Source organism: Lissotriton helveticus, chromosome 4_1, assembly GCF_964261635.1.
Source record: "Lissotriton helveticus chromosome 4_1, aLisHel1.1, whole genome shotgun sequence".
Taxonomy (NCBI): Eukaryota; Metazoa; Chordata; class Amphibia; order Caudata; family Salamandridae; genus Lissotriton; species Lissotriton helveticus.
The window spans coordinates 1,125,620,797-1,125,641,998 of record NC_136063.1 but is presented as its reverse complement, the minus strand read 5'-3'; the positions used below and the strand labels follow the sequence as shown (position 1 = coordinate 1,125,641,998).

Genomic DNA, 21,202 nt, shown 5'->3' with positions numbered 1-21,202 from the left:
AGGTCCACTATATCTACCTTATCACTGCACATATAAACCTATCAGTCACCCTTATGGCAGGCCTTATCAATCCTGAGAGGGTGCCCATGCATGAGCAAAGCCCCTCTGCAGCCTTTGGAATCTATTCTCCAGGGTTGTTCTGTGATGCAGCCATACCATATACTCCTCAGTGCATTATAAACTCGCTGTAAATGCTAAGTTTAAAACGGCTGCACAGAAACCGGTCATGTTTGGTATCAAACACCTTGGAATCATACCTCAACACCAGTCCCTAGAGGGAGAAATATGACAACACCAGTGCACCCGGTACCAGCTTTCTCGACCCTGACATCACAAGATGGATGCTGCCAGTCACAGACACGAGTCTGCGCTCCTGCTGCTGGATGAAACTCCGGGAGGGGAAAGCTGGACAATAGGTTTCCTGTCACAGGGAGGTGTAACCACCTCCCAGACAGGCTTTAGTGTATTGGAGCTGAGTGGGTGCACTCCAAGAGTGCTTTGATGTCTGCACTGGGGGCACATTTGGTGTCCCTGCGCATAGTCCAGCTCAAACTGGTTGCAGGAGCCATTTGGTCCTGCTCTGGCGCAAAACTGGACAAAGGACATAGGTGTAGCCACCCCTCGGTCCTGACCCTCCCATAGGTGGGACTCCAGAGTTTGTCCCACCCCTTCTTTGGGTATAAAGTAGGAACCGCTGGCTCTAGGACTTTAGATTTACCTGGACGAAACTCTGCTACAGAAACCAAGTACTTCGACTATCTACACTGCGTTGGATGACTGAAGAATCTGCCTTGGAGTAAAGGAGTTACTCCCCTGCTAAGCAGGCACCAAAGACGCATCTGATCGGTTTGCAACTCTGAAGCTCCTGAGGACTCCGAAGACTTTTGCAACACTGGAGGTGGGTTTCCAAGTGTCCCAGAGGTCGACTAGTGTGCTCAGCAATCATCTGCTTTCCATCGACCCCTGAAGCTGTGCTTTGGGCTACTTGTAGTCCAGACCCCGAGCAGTGATTCCACTGAAGATTACCGGCCTAGACTCCACGAGTGTTGGATGGGCTGGTATTTTGTGATTCCTCTCTAGGTTCCTTCACGATCCCTGGTCCGTTGGCCTGTGGGTCCCTGTGTAGGCGACTTTAACTTTCAGTGGGCTTACCTGGTTGCTCCAGACGTGCCCTGACTCTCCATTGCTTGGGGAACTTGCAAGGCTTGACTTAGTCAATAGGAAATGCTACTTGGATTTTGAAAGTCAATCTAACCAGTGCTTACCATCAAATCGAATTCAAAGAGGCATCCAAGCATTGTACGGCCTTCATTACCCCTGAAGGGTTGTATGAGTATTGCAGGATGCCGCTTGGACTAGCAAGTGCAGCAGCAGTTTTTCAATGAGAAAGGACCAGAATTCTTTAGGGAATATAGGGAGCTAAAGTATTCCAGTACGATATTAAGATTTTTGGTAAAGATAAGAGCTCCCACAATAAGGTATGGTCTATCTGTGAAAAAAGAGAAGTGTGAGTTTGGGAAGCAACAAGTGGAGTACCTTGATCATGTAATTTCTAAAGATGGAATTCTATCAAAAATCACTTATTGAAACTTATTGAAAATAATAATGCAAAATTTATTTGGTCCGGTGAGCAGATTGAGATTTAATGCGGTTAAGAATGAAATATCTGTAGCGCCTGTTTGAAGTTGTTTGAAAGGAAGGCTGATTGCATAATATCGGTGGATGGGATGGGTACAGCAAATACCTCATTGATTGTTGCGTATGTCTTCCGCACTGTATCGCAATATGAACTGAATTATTCAGTCAAAGAGGAGTTACTTGCAGCTCCGTGGGCAGCCGAACGATTCTGCATGTATGTGTGGGGAAGCAAATATAAAATATGCACTGATCACAAACCATTGGTTAGTATTTTGAAACCAGAAGGTGGGAGTAACTTGACACCAAGACTGGCGAGGTTAGCATCGAAATTCCAAATGTTCCATTATGATATTTAGTATATTCCAGGGAAAAGTAATACCATTGCTGATGGGTTATCGATGTTACCAAAGGATTGTATGTTTGAGCCAGGAATGATGGATGATGTGTGTGAGGTGGCATTTACATATAAGTATTTTGTACAGGGCGGAGATGAGATCAAGGAAGGTGAGCAGATACTGACTGAAAATTTGTGGTCGCAGGAAAGATTTGGTTCTGAAGGCTGTGGAAAGGTATGTGGTGAGTGGTTGGCCAAGAGAAGTGTAGTTGTGAGGAGAGTGTAGCGCTTCCTGGAAAGTGAAGGGTGAATTATAGGCGTCCAAAGGGATGATATTGAAAGGGGACATTGTACCTCCAGTTGGAGTACGAGTTTGTACTGAAAAATTGGGCACAATGGGCATGGAGGTAGGTTGAGTACTAAAAGAAAAATCAAGGTAAGCATTTGGTGGCCCGGATTGGATGCTATAGTGGACCATTGGGTTGGGAATTGCCAGCTTTGCAGTACAAGTGACAAGGTGGTTAAACACTTGAACATACCTTTGACAAGGGTAGCATTACCTCAGAGTCCATGGCAGAAACTGTCTGTTGATGACATGGTCCTTTTTCTGCTTCTCATCTAAGACTAATTATGTTACTGTTCTAGTGGATTATTATTCCAAATGGCCGGAAGTAAGAATGGTGAATAATGTGACGATGGATGTCGCGTTCGCGTTCATGGAGGATGTATTCGCACGGGAAGTTGTCCCGGAAGTACTAGCATCAGCTAATGGGGTGCAATTGACGTCCACTAAAATGCATAGATTCTTAGCGGAGTCTGGAATTGAACAAGTGAACATTGTGTTATATCACCCAGAAGGCCATGGACAGGTTGAGCGGTTCAATAGAGTGATAAAGGAGGCCATCCATTTGACTCTTGTTGCTGCTTTACCATGGAAAAAGGGTTCTTTACAGGATAGATTGTTGTCCTATAGAGTTACCCTGCATTTAGTGACAGGGGAGATGGCATTTGAATTGTTGAGAGGAAGTAAACCGTCTAAAAAACTAGTACCCTGGTGGTTACTGAGGAGGAATGGGGAAATAAGGAGTGGGGATTGTGACCAAAATATGACGATAAGGGTAGAGAAGCTACAGGAACATACTGTACAGGAACAGAATTCTAAAAACAGATGGCCTAAGGTTAAGGCTGGTCAATTTGTACGAGTGGAAAACTCTCGATTTTTTCTGAAGGGTTCCGCTAATTGGTCAGAACTGTTGAGGGTGAGGAGAGTGTTGGGGAGTGCTGTGGAGCTGGAAGATGGTAGACCGTGGAATCTTCATCAAGTACGTTTGTGCAATGTTAAGGGTGCTTGTGTCACATTGTGCAAGGTTGTGGAAGGTGAGTCGGTGAAGGAAATGGTTACATGTAGGGGAAGAACTTGGTGGTGGATCCGTGGAGAAGTGAGGGTGATGTTGAAGGTGGTGGTTGTGATGTGAGTGGTAGGGTTGATGAAGCTGGGTGTAATGCTGGAGTACGACGGGGCAAGGATGAGGACATTTTCTGTTCGTTTTGAGGATTACCAGTTTGGATAATCAGTCCCAGTGAATATTGAACCACCAGGATCCATTTGGTGAATATTGAACCTCTGATGTATTTGCAAGTGCTGATCAACAGCATGCATATAGTTATTTTTTTGTTGTTGTTTTGGTGAGGGAAGATGTGTGTTATAGTGATGGAATGTTGGGGTGTAGAACATGGAATGTGGGTTAGCGTGGGTTGGAAGGGACAGTTGCTGATGTGGTGTTCCTGTTACACACTGGTGGGGCTCTTGATGTGGGACCAGTTGTACTTAATAAAACCGTTCCCTCTTACCAGGTGTATGGACTCCATTGTTTTAATAAAGTCCCTGTAAATTCAGGTGGCACACGTCCAAATCGTACCATCAAATTTGAAGATTGGTATGCACATCCCAAAAACAGTCAATGGTGTGAAGGACAGACCACTATAAATGTTACACCGCATCATGGCCTTCCTGAACTGCTATTGTGAAGGAGTTCCGGAGTTCCTCTTGCAGGGCAAAATTTCCTAGAGTGCATTGTTTTTAAAAAAAATTATTTTTATTTAACATAGCTCGTAGTACCAAGTCACAATAATCAATGATAAATAAGCAGATTAGAAGATAACATTGTTGTGATCGGCATAGATAGCACAGCAGTACACAAGTTGAATGCACATTTGCACGGTTACTCCTCGAACTGTTGTATGGTGTTTTAGGACCCAAGCGAAATTTCCCGATTCATGCCCTTATATAGGTACAATTCACATTGCCCTAATATAGGCATAGAAATCATACCCATATTTAGACATAGCCCATGCAGTCCAAATACAGGCATGGCTACTTCCACCCGTACCAAAACGTCACAACGATTTCTTGGAAAATCGGCCTAAGCAGTCAGGTACATCCCCTTGCTTGAATATTGATTTGTCCAAGAACTCATGGAGTTTACAAAGAACTACCATTCCCTTGGGGTTCTTTACTGACGTTATTATGCCCGACTTTACGTCAAACTAGGCACCATCAAGGTATAAATATGCCTTCACTTGCTCTAGCAAACACACTGTGGTTTGGAGCAGTTCGACTATCTACTTGCCCGACGCAGCTCGCTACAGCAAGTGCCGAAGGAAACCGACCCTCCAGCTGACGCACAGATCGAGAAGCTGTCCTTTCTCTCACTGAGAATCCAGCTCCAGTGTTTCCAAGCTCCCCTTGCGGGGTGTTGGGAAATCGAGTCCCGAGACAGAGATACCAGACCTCCTTCATTCTAAACTAAGGTATAGAGCTGATTAGACCCTAAGAGAAATCTTGGATAGATTCTTGGCAAAGAAACTAAACCTATGCCACACTTACTTCTTCCCTCGTACTAGACTTAGGTTAGGTACATTGGGGTAGGCGTATTTTAGAAGCACCAGTTGAGTACTTTTAGCCATTGTTATTTATGTATGTATTTTTATGGCTTATAAACCATACAATGCTTTTACAGTATTATTTTATAATGCTCTTCTCGCTGTACGCATTACTTTGCAGCCTGCATTACGACTGTAGCAGTTCACTTTACTTGCATGAGGAAGAAGACTGTTCAATAAATCCTTTTATTGAAAACGCCCGTCTCTCTATTTTCTCTGCTCCTCTGTAGAAAGGAAGCATGCACGATTGACTAAGTAAAATATCTATCTATTGTTTCCACGACTCTGAAGATACGTTTATTCTCGGGGAAACAAAGTTGTCATGTTTATGCGGTTGTCAGAAACTAATCCCTTCTTGTGAATTCGAGAACGTTTCTAGTGACCTCTGAGCTAGCTGGCACTCACAATTAAATGTAATGTATTCAATAGAGACCTAGTTGACCTCAGTCCTACGTCATATCTATAGGATATATTATTCCAATGCGGAGAGCCTATTGGGAATATAGGAACTACACTACAGACCCCCCTCCCCCCCCACCCCTTTAGAGTGCATTGTTGAAGTGTCCTAAGAAGCACAACTAGCTGAAAGAGCAGAGTGCAAGAGAGACACCTTTGCTGGAGAGAAATTTTTTATGCCCATTCATCCAATTTTCTCAGTATTCCTATCAGGTGGCGGAATGCACACGGACTCATATTACTCACTTGAACGATTAGGCTCTCTGAAATTGTTTGTTGCGTCAAAGAGGCTGTCATTGTTTTGTGCTGGGAGAAAGATGTACCTATCTGCCCATCACAACAGATAATGCATGCCCCACCTAGAAAATATCTAACATATTCTCCGGAAGGGGTCATGGGAATTGTTTTTGGTTAAATATTTTGCATGTCTGATTTGAAGCGTACAATCTTCTCAAAGTGGCAAACATTATCACCAAATGAGTTGGGGATTAAGTGGAACAGACACCAGCTCATTCTTAATTGATGGACACTACATCAACTGCGCTAGAGTTTCTCTTTATTCAGACCCAAATTTGCAGGCTCGATTGCTTTAGTGGGGCGATTTCAGGTCATATGCCTCAAGTTCTACAACATCCCTGAGGAAGACCTTTGCCTGTCTAGTGAACTGCGAGCCTATTTCACTGAAGAATGCAAGCATCAACATAATGATATGAGGCAAAGAAAGCCGTAATATTCCTGACGCAGCAGAAGAAAATCAATCGTGCTGCAAAAGGTGAGGGTTGCAGATTCATACAGTGAACATGTAGATTTAGCTTTGTGCCGGACGTGGCCCAGTAGACAGAGAAAGCTCAGACCTCATCTCCGTTTTTTCACCAAGAATGCCTCTTAAAAATATATCACATATACAAATTCATCTCTGTGACAGTTTTACCAACTTATCCAAGATACTCTGTTTTTAGCTAAATTTAAAAAAGAACACAACTGGCTAAGAAGAAAGCAATTAATACTAAGTTCTGGTTTGAGTCTTGGATAAGTTGAGGAATAGAGAAGTATACTAGCTGTAGAGATGCTATGGATACTTGGACCACAAGTCAGGTGGCTGGCTTGTGTGGTAGCTTTTCTTGAGAAACATACATGATATTACGTAGATGCAGTATGTCACATTGAATAAAAATGTCCTTGCAGCACAAGTTACTTACCTTCGGTAACGATATATCTGTAAGAAACAGTAGTTAGTGTTCGATTCCTTACCTTAGAATATCCCCAGGCGTCAGGCTGGATCCGGAAAGTTTTTGTCAGCAGTACCCTTGCGCGTCGGTAGGCGTCGTCTGCGGCTCCGCGTCTGTCGTCAGCGTCGTGATCGACAGGATGATGTCATCGGAGTACTTAGACGCCGCCCTCGCGTGCTGACGTCAGTTCTTTACATAGCTTTCGGTGCCAGGAACGCAGAGCCATGATAGAAACAGACACTGGTGCCATAAAACTAGGGCCCTGAAAGGGATGTCCTTAACCCTAGATATCGGCCGCAGAACGGGGAGGATGGGTGGGGCGGTAAGGAATCTAACAATAACTACTGTTTATTACAGATATTTCGTTACCGAAGGTAAGTAACTTGTGCATATGAAAGAAACAGGTTAGTGTTAGATTCCTCACCTTAGAATAGATACCCCAGCAATACCAACCCCGGTGGTGGGTCTGCGGACCAAGATCACACCAGAAAGTTTGGAGAAAGGAACGGTCGAAAAAGCCATTTCTCCGGACTTGGCTGTCCAGGCAGTAGTGCTTAGCAAACGTGTGCAGCGAGGCCCACGTAGCTGCCTGACAGATGTCCTGCAAGGGGACTCCCCGACCCAGGGCAGTAGTAGCTGCCGTGGCCCGAGTGGAATGTGCGAGTAGCCCCACAGGAGGCTCCTTTTTCGCCAAAGAGTAGCAAACCTTGATGCACAAAACAACCCACGAGAGATGGTCTGCTTGTGCACCGCCCGACCCTTCTTAGCACCCATGGAACCGACAAAGAGCTGGTCGTCCACCCGGAACTGGCGTGTGCGGTCTAGATAGAAGGAGAGCGCACGTTTTGGGTCCAGACGGTGCAGCCTCTCTTCCTCTTTCGAGGGATGCGGAGGCGGAAAGAAGGTGGACAAGGTGATGGACTGCCTGATATGAAAGGCTGTAACCACCTTGGGCAGGAAAGAAGGACGAGTCCTCAGAATAACCTTGTCCGAATGGACAGAGAGGAAAGGAGGTTTAGAAGATAGAACCTGGAGCTCACTCACTCTCCTGGCAGAGGTGATGGCAACCAGGAATGCAGTTTTAAGAGTCAGAAGACGAAGAGGACAGTTATTAAGTGGCTCGAATAGAGCGCACATCAGATAAGTCAGTGCAAGGTTCAAGTCCCACGGAGGCATCACGAAGGGAACAGGAGGGAACATGTGTGTGATGCCTTTCAAGAATCTATTAACAACAGGAGACTTGAAAAGAGAAGGCTTATCAGGAAGCCTTAAGAAGGTGGAAATGGCAGAGAGGTAGCCTTGGAAAGTGCCCAGAGCAGAGCCCTGCTGGGCACGAGAAAGAAGGGAGAGGAGAACCTCTGAAAGGGGGGCAGAAAGTGAATCCACAGCCTTTGCTGTGCACCATGCCACAAATTTGTTCCACTTGCAGGCGTATACCGATTTTGTGGAGGGACGCCTGGCTGCCAGAATCACATCACAAACTTCAGGAGGCAAGTCAAATGGTGTCAACTGTCGCCTCTCAATCTTCATGCATGTAGGTGGAGACTGGACAGGTTCGGGTGGAGGACCGTCCCCTGCCGCTGCGACAGAAGGTGTTCCTGAAGAGGCAGACTAATCAGGGGATCGACTGACATGTTGAGTAGCTCGGGATACCAGTATCTTCGTGCCCAGTCCGGAGCCACAAGGCTGACTTGGGCCTGGTCTTGCCTGATCTTCTTCAGCACTCTGGGCAGAAGTGGTATAGGCGGAAAGGCATACAACAGACTGCTGCTCCACTCGCGAAAAAAAGCATCTCCGAGCGAGTGCCGCCTTGGAAATTCCAACGCGCAGAACTGATGACATTGCTAGTTCTCTTCGGTGGCGAATAGATCTAACCAAGGCTCTCCCCACTGCCGAAAGAGACCTTGTGCCACGACAGAGTTCAGATGCCATTCGTGATCCATCATGCACCGGCGGCTGAGTTTGTCCGCCCTGGCGTTCAAAGAACCTGCCAGGTGTTGAACCACCAGGGTGACGCCCTGGTGTTCCAGCCATGTCCAGAGGCGCAGAGCCTCCTGACATTGGGTCCACGACCTTACCACGCCTTGTTTGTTGCAGTACCACATGGCGGTGGTGTTGTCCGTGAACACCTGCACTACACTTCCCTGGACAGAGGGAAGGAATGCCTTCAGTGTGAGACGGATCGCCCGCAGCTCCAGAAGGTTGATATGGAGCTGGGACTCCGCCGGAGACCAGAGACCTCTGATCTCTGCCTCTCCCATGCGGCCCCCCGATCCCAGGAGGGACGCATCCGTCACTACAACGTGCTCTGGTTGGGGTAGGGAGAGGGATCTGCCGCTGACCCAATCGCGGTTCGTGAGCCACCACTGCAACTGACTCGCAGCGCCCTCAGAGATCAGGACATGGTCTGACAGGTTGCACTGATGCTGTGCCCACTGAAACTTCAGGTCCTACTGCAGAGCCCGCATCCGCCACCTGGCGTGATGCACCAGAAGGAAGGCCATCAGCCCCAGGAGCCACAGCGTCAACCTGACCTAAACTCGTGATAAAGGCTGAAAGATCGGAATCAGAGCCTGAATATCCCGAACCCGCTGTTCTGGAGGATAAACCCGAAATTGCGCCGGGTCCAGAACCGATCCGATGAAAAGGAGCTTCTGAGAGGGGCACAGGTGTGACTTTGGCACATTAATGGAGAACCGAAGCGAGTGCAGGAGATCGGCCGTAGTCTAGTGGTGGGAGACGACTGTCTGGGGCAAGCCCGCCTTCAACAACCAGTCGTCGAGATAGGGGAAGACTGAAACCCCTGATCTGCGCGGATGAGCTGCGACCACCAACATCACTTTCGTGAACACCCGAGGGGCGCTGGTGAGGGCCGAAGGGGAGCACGGTAAACAGAGTGCTCGTGGCCTACCTTGAACCGCAGGTAGCGCCGGTGGGCCGGCAGGACGGGGATGTGGAAATATGCGTCCTGCAAGTCCAATGATACCATCCAGTCTCCAGGGTCTAGGGCAGCTAGGACCTGACCTAAAGTCAGCATCTTGAACTTCTCCTTCCGGAAGAAGCTGTTGATGCTCCGGAGGTCCAAGATAGGGCGTATGCCTCCTTTGCCCTACTTGGGTACCAGAAAGTAGTGGGGGTAGCAACCACTTCCTACTTCTGGCCCAGGAACGCGCTTGATAGCCACCTTGGCCAAGAGGGCCATACCTTCATCCTGCAGAAGTTGCAAGTGATCCCCCGACATGCGGTGGGTACTGCGGTGGCATGGCTGGAGGGGCCGCCTCGAAGGAGAGGGAGTAGCCCCTTCGGACGATTTGCAGCACCACCTGTCCCATGTGGTGGAGCGCCAGTGAAGGAGGTGATGGCGGACCCTGCCCCCCACTGGCGTTGAATGGGCCTGAAAACTTGGACTTTTAGGCTTTGAGGCAGATGCTGCGGGAGCGGATGTGGACTGACCATGCCTTTGTCCCCCGGCACCGCCACGGCAGTTACCACATCCGCGGCCGCGTTGAGACTGGTTCTGCGGCCTGTGGCTGGCAGAACGTGTGGGGGCGCCCGTTCCTTGGCCACGAAAGGGGCGAAAGGCAGAAGTTTGACGGCGCTAGCCCGAAAAGCCCAAGGACTTGGCCGTAGCCCTGGAGTCCTTGAAACACTCAAGCGCACTGTCTGCCTTGTCGCCAAAAAGGCGACAGCAATCAAAGGGCATGTCTATGAGCGTAGCCTGGACATCGCCCGAGAAATTGGCAAACCTCAGCCAGGCGTGACGGCGAACCGCCACCGTCGGGGAAATCGCCCTTCCCAGCGAGTCCGTGATATCCAGTCCAAACCTGATGGAATAACGCGCCGGGAGCGACACCTTAGGGGTCGGCGCCAGTGGAGAAGTTGTAAGAAGTCGGCGACGGTGCCGAAGCACCAGACGGCGCCGGAGTCACCGGCCCGCCGAGGCCCCCAGTCGTGTCTGCGGGGCCCGAAGGCGCGCCGGCAGGCCTCAGTGGAGGGAAGTGAGTCCTCATGGCAATGAGGAAATCACGAATCTGCTCCGGCGTCGCTCGCAGGCCAGGGACCGAAGGGTATGGGCCTGGAGGCGGCGCCTGCGGCTCCAGTGGAGCCGCACGGGAGGTGTCGCCCGAACCCTCGGCCGCTTGAAGAGTGATGACGCCTCTTCAACTTCGTCTTTGAATGCCTCGAGTTACCGGAGGGCTTGGAGCCCGACGAGTGATGACGGTGACTTGTCGAGCGACGACTGCGGCTCTGCGACCGGTCCCTCGACTTCCTCCTCGACCGGGACCTCGAGCGGCACGGAGCCGACTGCCGGATCTCCAGTAGCTTTTGAGGTCAAGGCCCAGCAGTCGGGGCACGACTTGTCATGGTGGTCGGCCCAGAGGCAGTAGAAACACCGATGGTGGGGGTCGGTCACCGACATCAGGCGGTGACCGGCGTCGCACAGCTTGAAGCCAGGCATCCTTACGGCACCAGGAGTCGAAGTCGATTTGAAAAAGAGATCCAAAATAGATCAAAAAGTTAGTCAAAAAATGACTAGAGTACTGCTCTTCCCGAATCTGCGCTAGCTGGCGTGGAAAAAAGAAGAACTGGCGTCAGCGCGCGAGGGCGGCGTTTAAGTACTCCGACGACGTCATCCTGGCGATCACGACGCTGACGACGGATGCAGAGCCGCAGACGACGCCTACCGACGTGCAAGGGTACTGCTGACGAAAACTTTCCGGATCCAGCCTGACGCCTGGGGATATTCTAAGGTAAGGAATCTAACACTAACCTGTTTCTTTCAGATTTTCAATTTACCTATGTGAGGCGCAAGCACTATTATTGAAAACGCAGCCACAGTGTAAAGGGTATTCAGATAGCGTGCCTCACTGATATGACGGTCAGCTGATAAGCGGCCACATAATACATTCGACTTATACTTGAACAGTCTGTATTTAATACTTTTTTCAAAATATTTAAATGTGTTCAGTGGTCACAAACTGTTGTAGAAACGTGACATGACACCAAATCAAGATGAGTTCATTACAATAGAATGCAAAGTCATGATGAGTGCAGAGAGACACTTACCCAGATATGTCAGAGTAAATAGCTGTATCCACAAAGTAGGTTGGCAAGAAGTGTGAAACTAGGAGCAATACTGATTTACAGCTCTCCCCCTGTGCAAGCCAGAGATCTAAGACCGCAGGTACAGCTGCCCAGTATGTCCCCAGGAAGGGAACTGCTCCGAGGATCGCTGCCAAGGCTATCATAACAAAAAGTAATACAATCACTGGGGAGAATGAAATAAACAAAATTCATCTTCCACTTAACATTTTTCATGACAATTCACACATAAGTAACCTACAACAAATTGTCACATAACTGGAAATATTTTGACACTCTCTGAGAAAAGGAATTGCAATTGCCAAAAGTCTTAGTTACTCTGGGTTCAATTTGTCTGTCACTACTGTACCTACTTGTTATGGTTAGATGTACATCTCAAAAACAGTAACATGTTTATTACTAACAAGTATAGGATCTGTTGTGCTGCCAGGAATGGGCATCATGTTATATAAAATCACATAAAGAATGAAGAAAAAGTGAGAGGATCCACAGCTCTGTATGCAGGGGTGGCTCTCCCTTTGGGATAGATCACCCCAACTAAGACCCACAACGGACCTACAAGACTTGCAGCTTATGACCTTCAACGGCTACTTAACCCAACTTTGATATGTTCTATCTGGTAATTGTAGCTAAGTCAGTCCCTGAAGCAGTTACTAGTGAAAACTGTGAGCTGGCCATGGAAGAGCCCCTAAGGCACTATTTTAGAAGTGTTGTCGGGTTGCAAGGGCCACTTATGTATAACAGAAGGGGCTACGGACATTCCATTGACTCATCATGACGGTGCAAGAGTGCATTTTGAACCAATGTGATCCAAGACGTGCTAACCTATGAAAATGAAGAAATGTCTTGGTACCACCACTTGTGTTGTATTATTGATGGGGATCTTTGGGCAAAGAGACTGTTAGGAGGTGCACCAACTGTGTGCCAATTGGTAAGCAGAGCGTAAATAGTGCACGCTCTAAAAACACCTTTTGGGAAGGGGCAAAATAGTTCAAGCAATCCACCAGACATCGCCCCAGAGGCGGATGCAGTCAAATGTGGACAGCGGATGTCCGGAGGTTCCCAGCCTCTCGTTAAAATCAGGTCACTTCACTGGCATTAAAAGATAAACCGGCAGTTTGAAACCACAGCTCCATCTTTCAAATATGTGCTGTGTCAAGTGTCGGAGCACCATCCCACCAGCACCAAGGACAGCAATTTTCTATCCTTAATGTGCCCAAGGTCATGCGAGGGGGGGCACTTTGGCTATGGGTGGTCTGGCGCAGGCATGAGAGAAAGAGAAGCAGAGCAAGAGAGAGAGTAGACAGGGAGGAGGGAGAAGCAGACAGTAGCATCCCTCAATCCACCCAGGCAGATTGAGGGACACCCCTCGATCCACAAAGACAACAGAGGAACACAATGTTTTAATTGCTGCTTTGCCAAGTTAACAGGCATGTTTATTTCAAAGCTATGACCTTGTTTATGGAAGTAGCTTGCTGCTCTTTCTTTTACTATGCATGGAGTGCTTTGAACTAGGCTTCAGACTAGCAAAAGCTATTTCTTGTCTCTGAGCCTCACTTCAAAGAAATTGCTAGAAGCCACCTCTTCAACACCTTGCACCACCCCATTACACCATCTTGATTGGAAGCATGGCCTGACCATGGTGGATATTGCAAGAAACTTAGTGAAGCCAACTTAATGGAAATGTGTAAATGTAGTTTGGATTGCAATCCGTGTTGCAGCACAATCTTGGTTACACATATGGGTGTCCACTTAAGAGAAACATCAAGCTATTAAGGACATTCATTGCACATTTGATTTTCCACCTGCATATTATGCTTATTGCTGGGATACCCTCCTTCCTATCCACTAGCACCGGAGGACTTCCCGCCACTGACATTAATCACTACCACAGATACCCCATCGCGCCTTGTCTCAAAACTGCACCAGGCATGCGTTGCTGCCTTAAAATTGGAGTGCAACAGATGGGTCAGGGTGGCATGGAAACGTGATCTAGGGCTTTCATTGCCTGATAAAACCTGGTGCTACTGTAGTTCTCAAACAAAGCTTATTTCTTCTAACCATAGAAGCAAACTATTTCACTATAGATTTCTACACCTGGGCATACAACACACCATGCGGCCTGGCCATGTTTGACCCCACAAGATCATCTCAATGTCCTAAATGCCGGGCAGATGATTCAGACTTCATTCACCTGACCTGGACTTGCCCTCACACAGACGTACTGGACAAACTTCCTCTCTCTAGCATTTAGCATGATTGGAATCCCCTTCTGGGATACATCAAGGATAGCCCATCAGGCTTACACAGACTCACCGCTACTGCTTTCAAAACGAGGGTTGGCAGTAAACTGGGGCAGTAAATAATGCCCCACTGAGACCAAATGGTTCAATATCCATTGCGAAACTGCTACCAAAGTATATGCTACACTACAACCACCCACATCACAGCCCAAAGAGATCTAGCAACCACTAAGCAAATACTTGCTGACACTACACTGATGTACAAGATTGAGTGGATGAACGACCATTACCTCTGAGTGCCCCATGCCCCCACGCTACAACACTAGGGGGTCACTGCCCACATACAATGCACACTGCAGCACCTGCAACCTAACCAAATGCATGAACAGTCCCCCACCGAATGTCCCTTGGAGATCAATCACCTAGCATGTGCGTATGTTTGCAAGCATTGTGCACAATGTAACCCAGACTGCTAACATTTCAGTATTCGATGCTGATCTCCTTGTTGTGTTGCTTTTTTTTACCAGTTACCTGATGTTATGAAACTGAAAGTAAAGTTTAAGAAAGGATAGTCATTGCAAGGTAGAATTTTTGAAGACAAGCCCCTTTCCTTTTTGAGTATTGTTGATAGAAAAAGTTAGGAGGAGAAGGGATTTTGGAGGAATTTTGGAGTTCACTACAATAAAAAAGTACTTTGAAGGTAAGCTTAACAATTCTTCTTTAGGCAGGAATCCTCTGTGCATACAAAAAAACAAGCATTGAAAATGCAAAGATGTCTCGCCCTCGTTTAAGTTAAAGCAATTCTGTTTGTAATTAGGTGGCTTTTTAGCTTTGCTTTTATTAGTGTCTTTCAAACGTTCATGTACATAACATGCATATGTATGCATATATGTATATGTATGCATGCATTTATATTTGTATTTATATAGATATGCAGATTATATATATATGTTTTTATATGTGTGTGTATATACATACACATACATATATATAAATGCATATGCATATATATATGTATATATATATATGTGTGCATATGTGTGCCATAGAGAGGTAGAGAGGTAGAGAGTAGAGAGTAGTACAGAGAGGCAGAGAGAGAGGTAGAGAGGTAGAGAGTGAGTAGTAGAGAGTAGAGTGAGTAGTAGAGAGTAGTGGAGAGTGAGTAGTAGAGAGTGAGTAGTAGAGTGTAGTAGAGAGTGATAAGTAGAGAGTGGCAGAGAATTACTAGAGAGTAGAGTAGTAGAGAGTAGTAGAGAGGGAGTAGTAGAGAGTGAGTAGTAGAGAGTAGTAGAGAGTGATTAGTAGAGAGTAGTAGAGAGTGAGTAGAAAGTAGTAAAGAGTGAGTAGTAGAGAGTGAGTAGTAGTGAGTAGTAGAGAATGAGTAAAGAGAGAGTAGTAGAAAGTGAGTAGTAGAGAGCAGTAGAGGAGAGTGAGTAGAGGAGAGTGAGTAGTAGAGAGTGAGTAGTAGAGAGTGAGTAGTAGAGAGTGAGTAGTAGAGAGTAGTAGTGAGTGAGTAGTCGAGAGTGAGTCGAGAGTAGTAGAGAGGAGTAGAGAGTGAGTAGAGTATTTCAAACCCACACACACAGTGTCTCACACACAGTGTGTTACAGTGTCACACACACAGTGTCTCACACACACCTGTGACGTGTTCACCCCAAAATCTGCTAATAAGGCGGGGTGCACCAAACCTGCACTGCAGAGCGAGGGGGTTTGCAGAGTCAGACCAATGCCACGGATGCGCTTGAGGCTTTAAGAGATGCACCGTGAAACCAGCTGACGCGTTCTAATTCCAGCTCACAAGAGATCAACTTGTGTGATCCTGGCTAAATTACTGTCACTCACATTTCAGTGCCCCTTAGCTGTGATGATCGGGAACAGTATGAAAAATGCAGGATCTTTGTATTGAGTGGAGCTTCGGGTAAAGTCCAAGCTATATAAAAATGCATTAAATAAATAACTAAAGAAAACGCTCTGTGCCCCTCCCCACTGCACCCCTACCACTTACCCCTTCTTGCTAAATGCTCTGTCGGTCAAACACGTTACATTCTGAAAAAGTCTCCATGACACCCGATTAGGAAGATTTTTTTTAAAGACCTATGTGAGCAGAAACCCTGCTTTCTGTGGGTGCTGTGGTGAGGGGAGGGGGCGGAGTGAGCAGTCTGTCCTCGCCATGCTGGTGGAAATGGTGCGTCTTCCACTATGTGTGTTTAAAAGAAAGACACAGACACACAACAGTCCTCAGTGCCGTGGACGGAAACATTCAGCAAAATTGAAAGGTCTCTACCTTGTGACGTGTTCACCCCAAAACCGTCTTATGAGGAGGCGGGGTGCACCAAACCTGCACTGCAGAGCGAGGGAGTTTGCATAGTCAGACCAATGTCACAGATGCGTTTGGGGCTTGAAGAGATGCACCGTGAAACCAGCTGACGCGTTCTAATCCCAGCTCACAAGAGATCAACTTGTGTGATCCTGGCTAAATTACTGTCGCTCACATTTCAGTGCCCCTTAGCTGTGAAGATCGGGAACAGTATGGAAAATGCAGTATATTTGCATTGAGGGGAGCGGAATTTTACATGCCTGTGTGACGTTTTGCTTCTGGGTGAGAGAGAGAGACAAACGCTCGCCAGGCAGCCGCGGTTATGACAGAGACTTTTCTCTTTTTGAGACGGCCCACTTGGACGGGCTTGTCTGACTTCCTTTTGGCGTAAAAGGTTTCTTATCTTTATGGGGCCATGTGTTTGGCCCCATAAAGATAAGAAACCTTTTACCCCAGAAGGAAGTCAGACGAGCCCGTCCAAGTGGGCCTTCCCAAAAAGAGAAAAGTGTATGCCACAGAATGCTCTTTCCCAATGGCTGGCCACCATTTAGCATAAACGGTGACGCCAGCCAATGGGAAAGGGGGGCGGGGCTTAAAGCCCGTTACTGAAAGCTCCTCAATATCATTAAATCTCGCCAACGAGACTGCGCATGTGCGCAGCCCACGCAGTCTCGACCTAACAATCAGGTAATTGTAAAAATGACTGAATTCCAGTGGATGAGAAAGTAACAGCAAATCCAGCATAGGTCTCAATGCCTAATTTGGAACGCTTTGAACAAGACAAAAAAAAATTGTCTGGCTTTTTCTCCTACCGCCAACCAACTATACAGTTTTTGGTCCAGACCAGAAGCTGTCAATCCCAAAATGGGGACTAGCTAAATTAGGAAGCAAATCTCCAAATGAAGCAGGGGCAAAACTTGGGAATTAAGTTTTCAAGAAGCTGAGGGGAGATCAAAACGTGCCTTCCTGTAAAAAGAAGCTGAAATAGTACTAACTTGAGCCTGGAGTACTAGACTCAGTGTTTTCAATTTGATTTGTGGTGTATTTAGTCTTGTTTGTTTGAATATAGATTTATTGTAGTTGCATTTTTTTAAATTATTTGGCCCATTTCAGCAGTGTGGATTTTGAAGACTTGTTTTTGGGACTGTTATATACCCCACCCAGCAGATCCTGCAGCAGAAAAACACCATGGTTCACCGACGAACTCAAGAGCTCCAAGAAGAACTGTCGAGCCCTCGAGAAAGCCTGGAGAAGGGAACCAACGACGGACAACATGACCACCCTCAAGCTCGCCACCCGGAAGCACCACCAACTGATCCGCGCCACCAAGAAAAATGCATACAAGGACCGGCTGGACAACAACGCACACAACTGCAAGGAACTCTTTAACATCGTGAAAGAGCTATCCAACCCCAACGCCGGAAACAATGACATCACCCCGTCGCAAGAACTCTGCAACTCCCTCGCGTCCTACTTCCACAACAAGATCACGGACATACACAACAGCTTCAACAACCAACCAACGCAAGCCACAACCGCAACGACACCACCCACCACCACCCTCCGCACCTGGACCCCGATCAGCACCGAAGACACCATCCGCACCATGAACTCCATCCATTCCGGATCTCCGACTGACCCCTGCCCTCACCACGTCTTCAACAAAGCCGACGCTGTCCTCGCACCCCACCTACGGGACATCATCAACACCTCCTTCGACTCCGCCACCTTCCCTGAGAGCTGGAAGCACGCCGAACTCAGCGCTCTCCTCAAGAAACCCACAGCAGACCCCACCGACCTCAAGAACTACCGTCCCATCTCGCTCCTCCCGTTCCCGGCCAAAGTCATCGAGAAGACCGTCAACAAACAGCTGGCCGCCTTCCTCGAGACGAATGGATCCCTCGACCCCTCACAGTCCGGCTTCCGAGCGAACCACAGCACCGAGACCGCCCTCATCGCCGCCACCGACGACCTTCGAACTCTGATGGACAACGGAGAAACAGCGGCCCTCATCCTCCTGGACCTCTCCGCGGCTTTCGACACTGTCTGCCACCGCACCCTAGTACAGCGCCTCAGCAACATCGGAATCCAGGAGAAGGCACTGGAATGGATCACCTCCTTCCTCGACGGAAGAACACAAAGAGTCCGCCTACCACCGTACAAGTCAGAGGCCACCAAAGTCATCTGCGGCGTCCCTCAAGGATCCTCACTGAGCCCCACCCTCTTCAACGTCTACATGAGCCCCCTCGCGGCCATCGCACGCCAACACAACCTCAACATAATCTCCTACGCTGACGACACCCAGCTGATCCTCTCCCTGACCAACGACCCCGCCACCGCCAGAGCCAACCTGCACGAAGGGATGAGAGACGTAGCCGAATGGATGACGACCAGCCGCCTGAAACTGAACTCAGACAAGACGGAGGTCCTCATCCTGGGCTCCACGCCCTCCGCCTGGGACGACTCCTGGTGGCCCCCCGCCCTGGGCACCGCGCCCAAACCGACGGACCACGCACGCAACCTGGGCTTCATCCTGGACTCCTCCCTCTCCATGACCAGACAAGTCAACGCCGTCTCCTCGTCATGCTTCAACATCCTGCGCATGCTACGTAAGATCTTCCGGTGGATCCCCACCGAGACGAGGAAGACGGTCACCCAAGCCCTCGTCACCAGCCGACTGGACTACGGCAACGCCCTCTACGCCGGAACCACGGCCAAACTCCAGAAGAGACTCCAGCGGATCCAGAACGCCTCGGCGAGACTCATCCTCGACATCCCCCGACGCAGCCACATCTCCGGACACCTGAGAGATCTGCACTGGCTCCCGGTCAACAAGAGAATCACCTTCCGTCTCCTCACCCACGCGCACAAAGCCCTACACGACCAAGGCCCGAGCTACCTCAACAACCGGATCAACTTCTACACTCCCAAGCGCCTCCTCAGATCAACCAACCACGCCCTCGCCGCCGTCCCCCGCATCCGAAGAGCGACAACAGGAGGAAGGTCCTTCTCCTACCTGGCCGCCAAGACCTGGAACTCACTTCCCACCAATCTGCGCCTGACCCAAGACCACCTCTCCTTCAGGAAGAAGCTCAAGACCTGGCTGTTCGAGCAGTAGCGGCACCCCCCCCCCTCCCAGCGCCTTGAGACCCTACGGGTGAGTAGTGCGCTCTACAAATGACCTGATTGATTGATTGATTGACATATATGAAACTGACTGATTTTAATTTTGAACTACTAGCTACTGTTTTTTTTTATCTGAGAGTGCACTGAAGCCTGGTAACTAGACCTCAGTGCCAGTGTTCTAAACGCTTTCAAAGTATTTGTTGAATTGGCTAGCCCCAATTGGCAAGGTCCCTAGTACATGATACCAAAGGCATGAAATTTAGAGTGTCCACCCAAAGCTGCAGCACAGATAGTGCTGCACTGTGTGTGACAAAGTACAAAATGTCTCCCAGCCTGTTAATGAAGACAGGAAGGGCAGTGCTTACGCTGCCAGTTTGACTTTGTCATTCAAAGCAATGGCAAAGTCACCACCTCACCTAACAATAAATGGAATTCTCCACCAAAGGAAGGCCTAGAGAGCCCTAAGGCAGGGAGCTGTATATGGTTAAGTGAGACATGTATGTTTATGCATGTTATATCCTTACAGCAAAACCCCTCAACTGGTGTTTTGATGTAGAAAAGTTAGTAGCCCTATTGGCTAATACAGGGTTACAGGCAGGCACTCCAGCCTGGCTAACTTCTGAATTGGACTACCTAACTGGGTACTCTAAGGTATACCATTAATTGAGGCATTAAACCTAACTTGATGCCCAGGGTCAATTTAGAGTCACCATTAAAGTAAAGAACAAGGTATTTACCTTCGGTAACAATGTATCTGTAAGAGACATTCATTAGTTATAGATTCCTTACCTTAGAATTAACCCCAGGTGTTAGACTGGACCCAGAGAAATTGTTTCTTAGCAGTACCCCTGCGCGTCGGCAGGTGGCGTCAGTCGACTCCATGTCCATTGTTTGCGTCTTGGTCGCAGGAATGACGTCGCAGTGTCTACTTAAGACACTGCCCCTGCGCGCTGATGTCAGTTCTGACATGACTTTCCACGCCAGAAGCGCAGAGCCTTGCAAGACACTGACCACTTGTGCACAAAGCTAGGGCCCTGAAAGGGAGTCCCTATCCCTAGAAGTCAGTTCGCAGAACGGGGAGGATGGGTGAGGCAGTAAGGAATCTTTAACTAATGTATGTCTCTTACAGATACATCATTACCGAAGGTAAGTAACTTGTTCATCTGAAAGAGACCATTAGTTATAGATTCCTTACCTTAGAATAGAAACCCCAGCAATACCAACCCTGGAGGGGGGTCTACGGACCAAGTTCACACCAGGAAGTCCTGGAGAACAGAACGGCTGAAGAAGCCATCTCTCTGGACGTGGCTGTCCAGACAGTAATGTTTGGTAAACGTGTGCAGGGATGCCCACGTGGCTGCCTGGCATATGTCATTCAACGGAACTCCACGCCCCAAAGCAGTAGTGGCTGGAGGTCCCTTTTTAGCCAAAGAATAACAGATCTTGATGAATAGGACAACCCATCATGAGATGGTACACTTGTGCACTGCCCACCATCTTGGTGCCCACATAACCCACGAAGAGTTGTGTAACGCGGTGGAAGGGGAGGGAGAGACTGAGTCAGAGACCTTGAATAGTGCTTTAAGAGAGGGCTTTATTTTGGTATAAGACTTCCTTCTCCGGCTGGTTATCCTCTCTCGGGCAAAGGCTGCAGGGTCCATAGCTGGTTTCTTGAGAGGATCCAGGTTGGACCAGGAGTGGTAAGTAGGTCCTCTGTCCGGTTCGGCAGCCGTAAGAGAAAGGAAAGACAGAAGGAGGGGGTAGGTAATCGTTTGGGTTCTGGGGAGATAGGGACCGGAAGTGAGGGAAACCA

At 48.3% G+C, this 21,202-nt stretch overlaps 1 protein-coding gene across 3 annotated transcripts in view; it reads right to left on the bottom strand.

The window, feature by feature from the left end:
- TMEM245 (transmembrane protein 245) overlaps window positions 1-21,202 on the bottom strand; it is an 894,766-nt gene that overhangs the window by 81,001 nt on the left and 792,563 nt on the right. For all 3 annotated transcript variants that reach the window (XM_078687734.1, XM_078687733.1, XM_078687735.1), the window contains one exon: window positions 11,668-11,842. In XM_078687734.1, coding sequence (XP_078543860.1) covers window positions 11,668-11,842 — 175 coding nt within the window. The remainder of the gene's footprint in view (window positions 1-11,667; window positions 11,843-21,202) is intronic.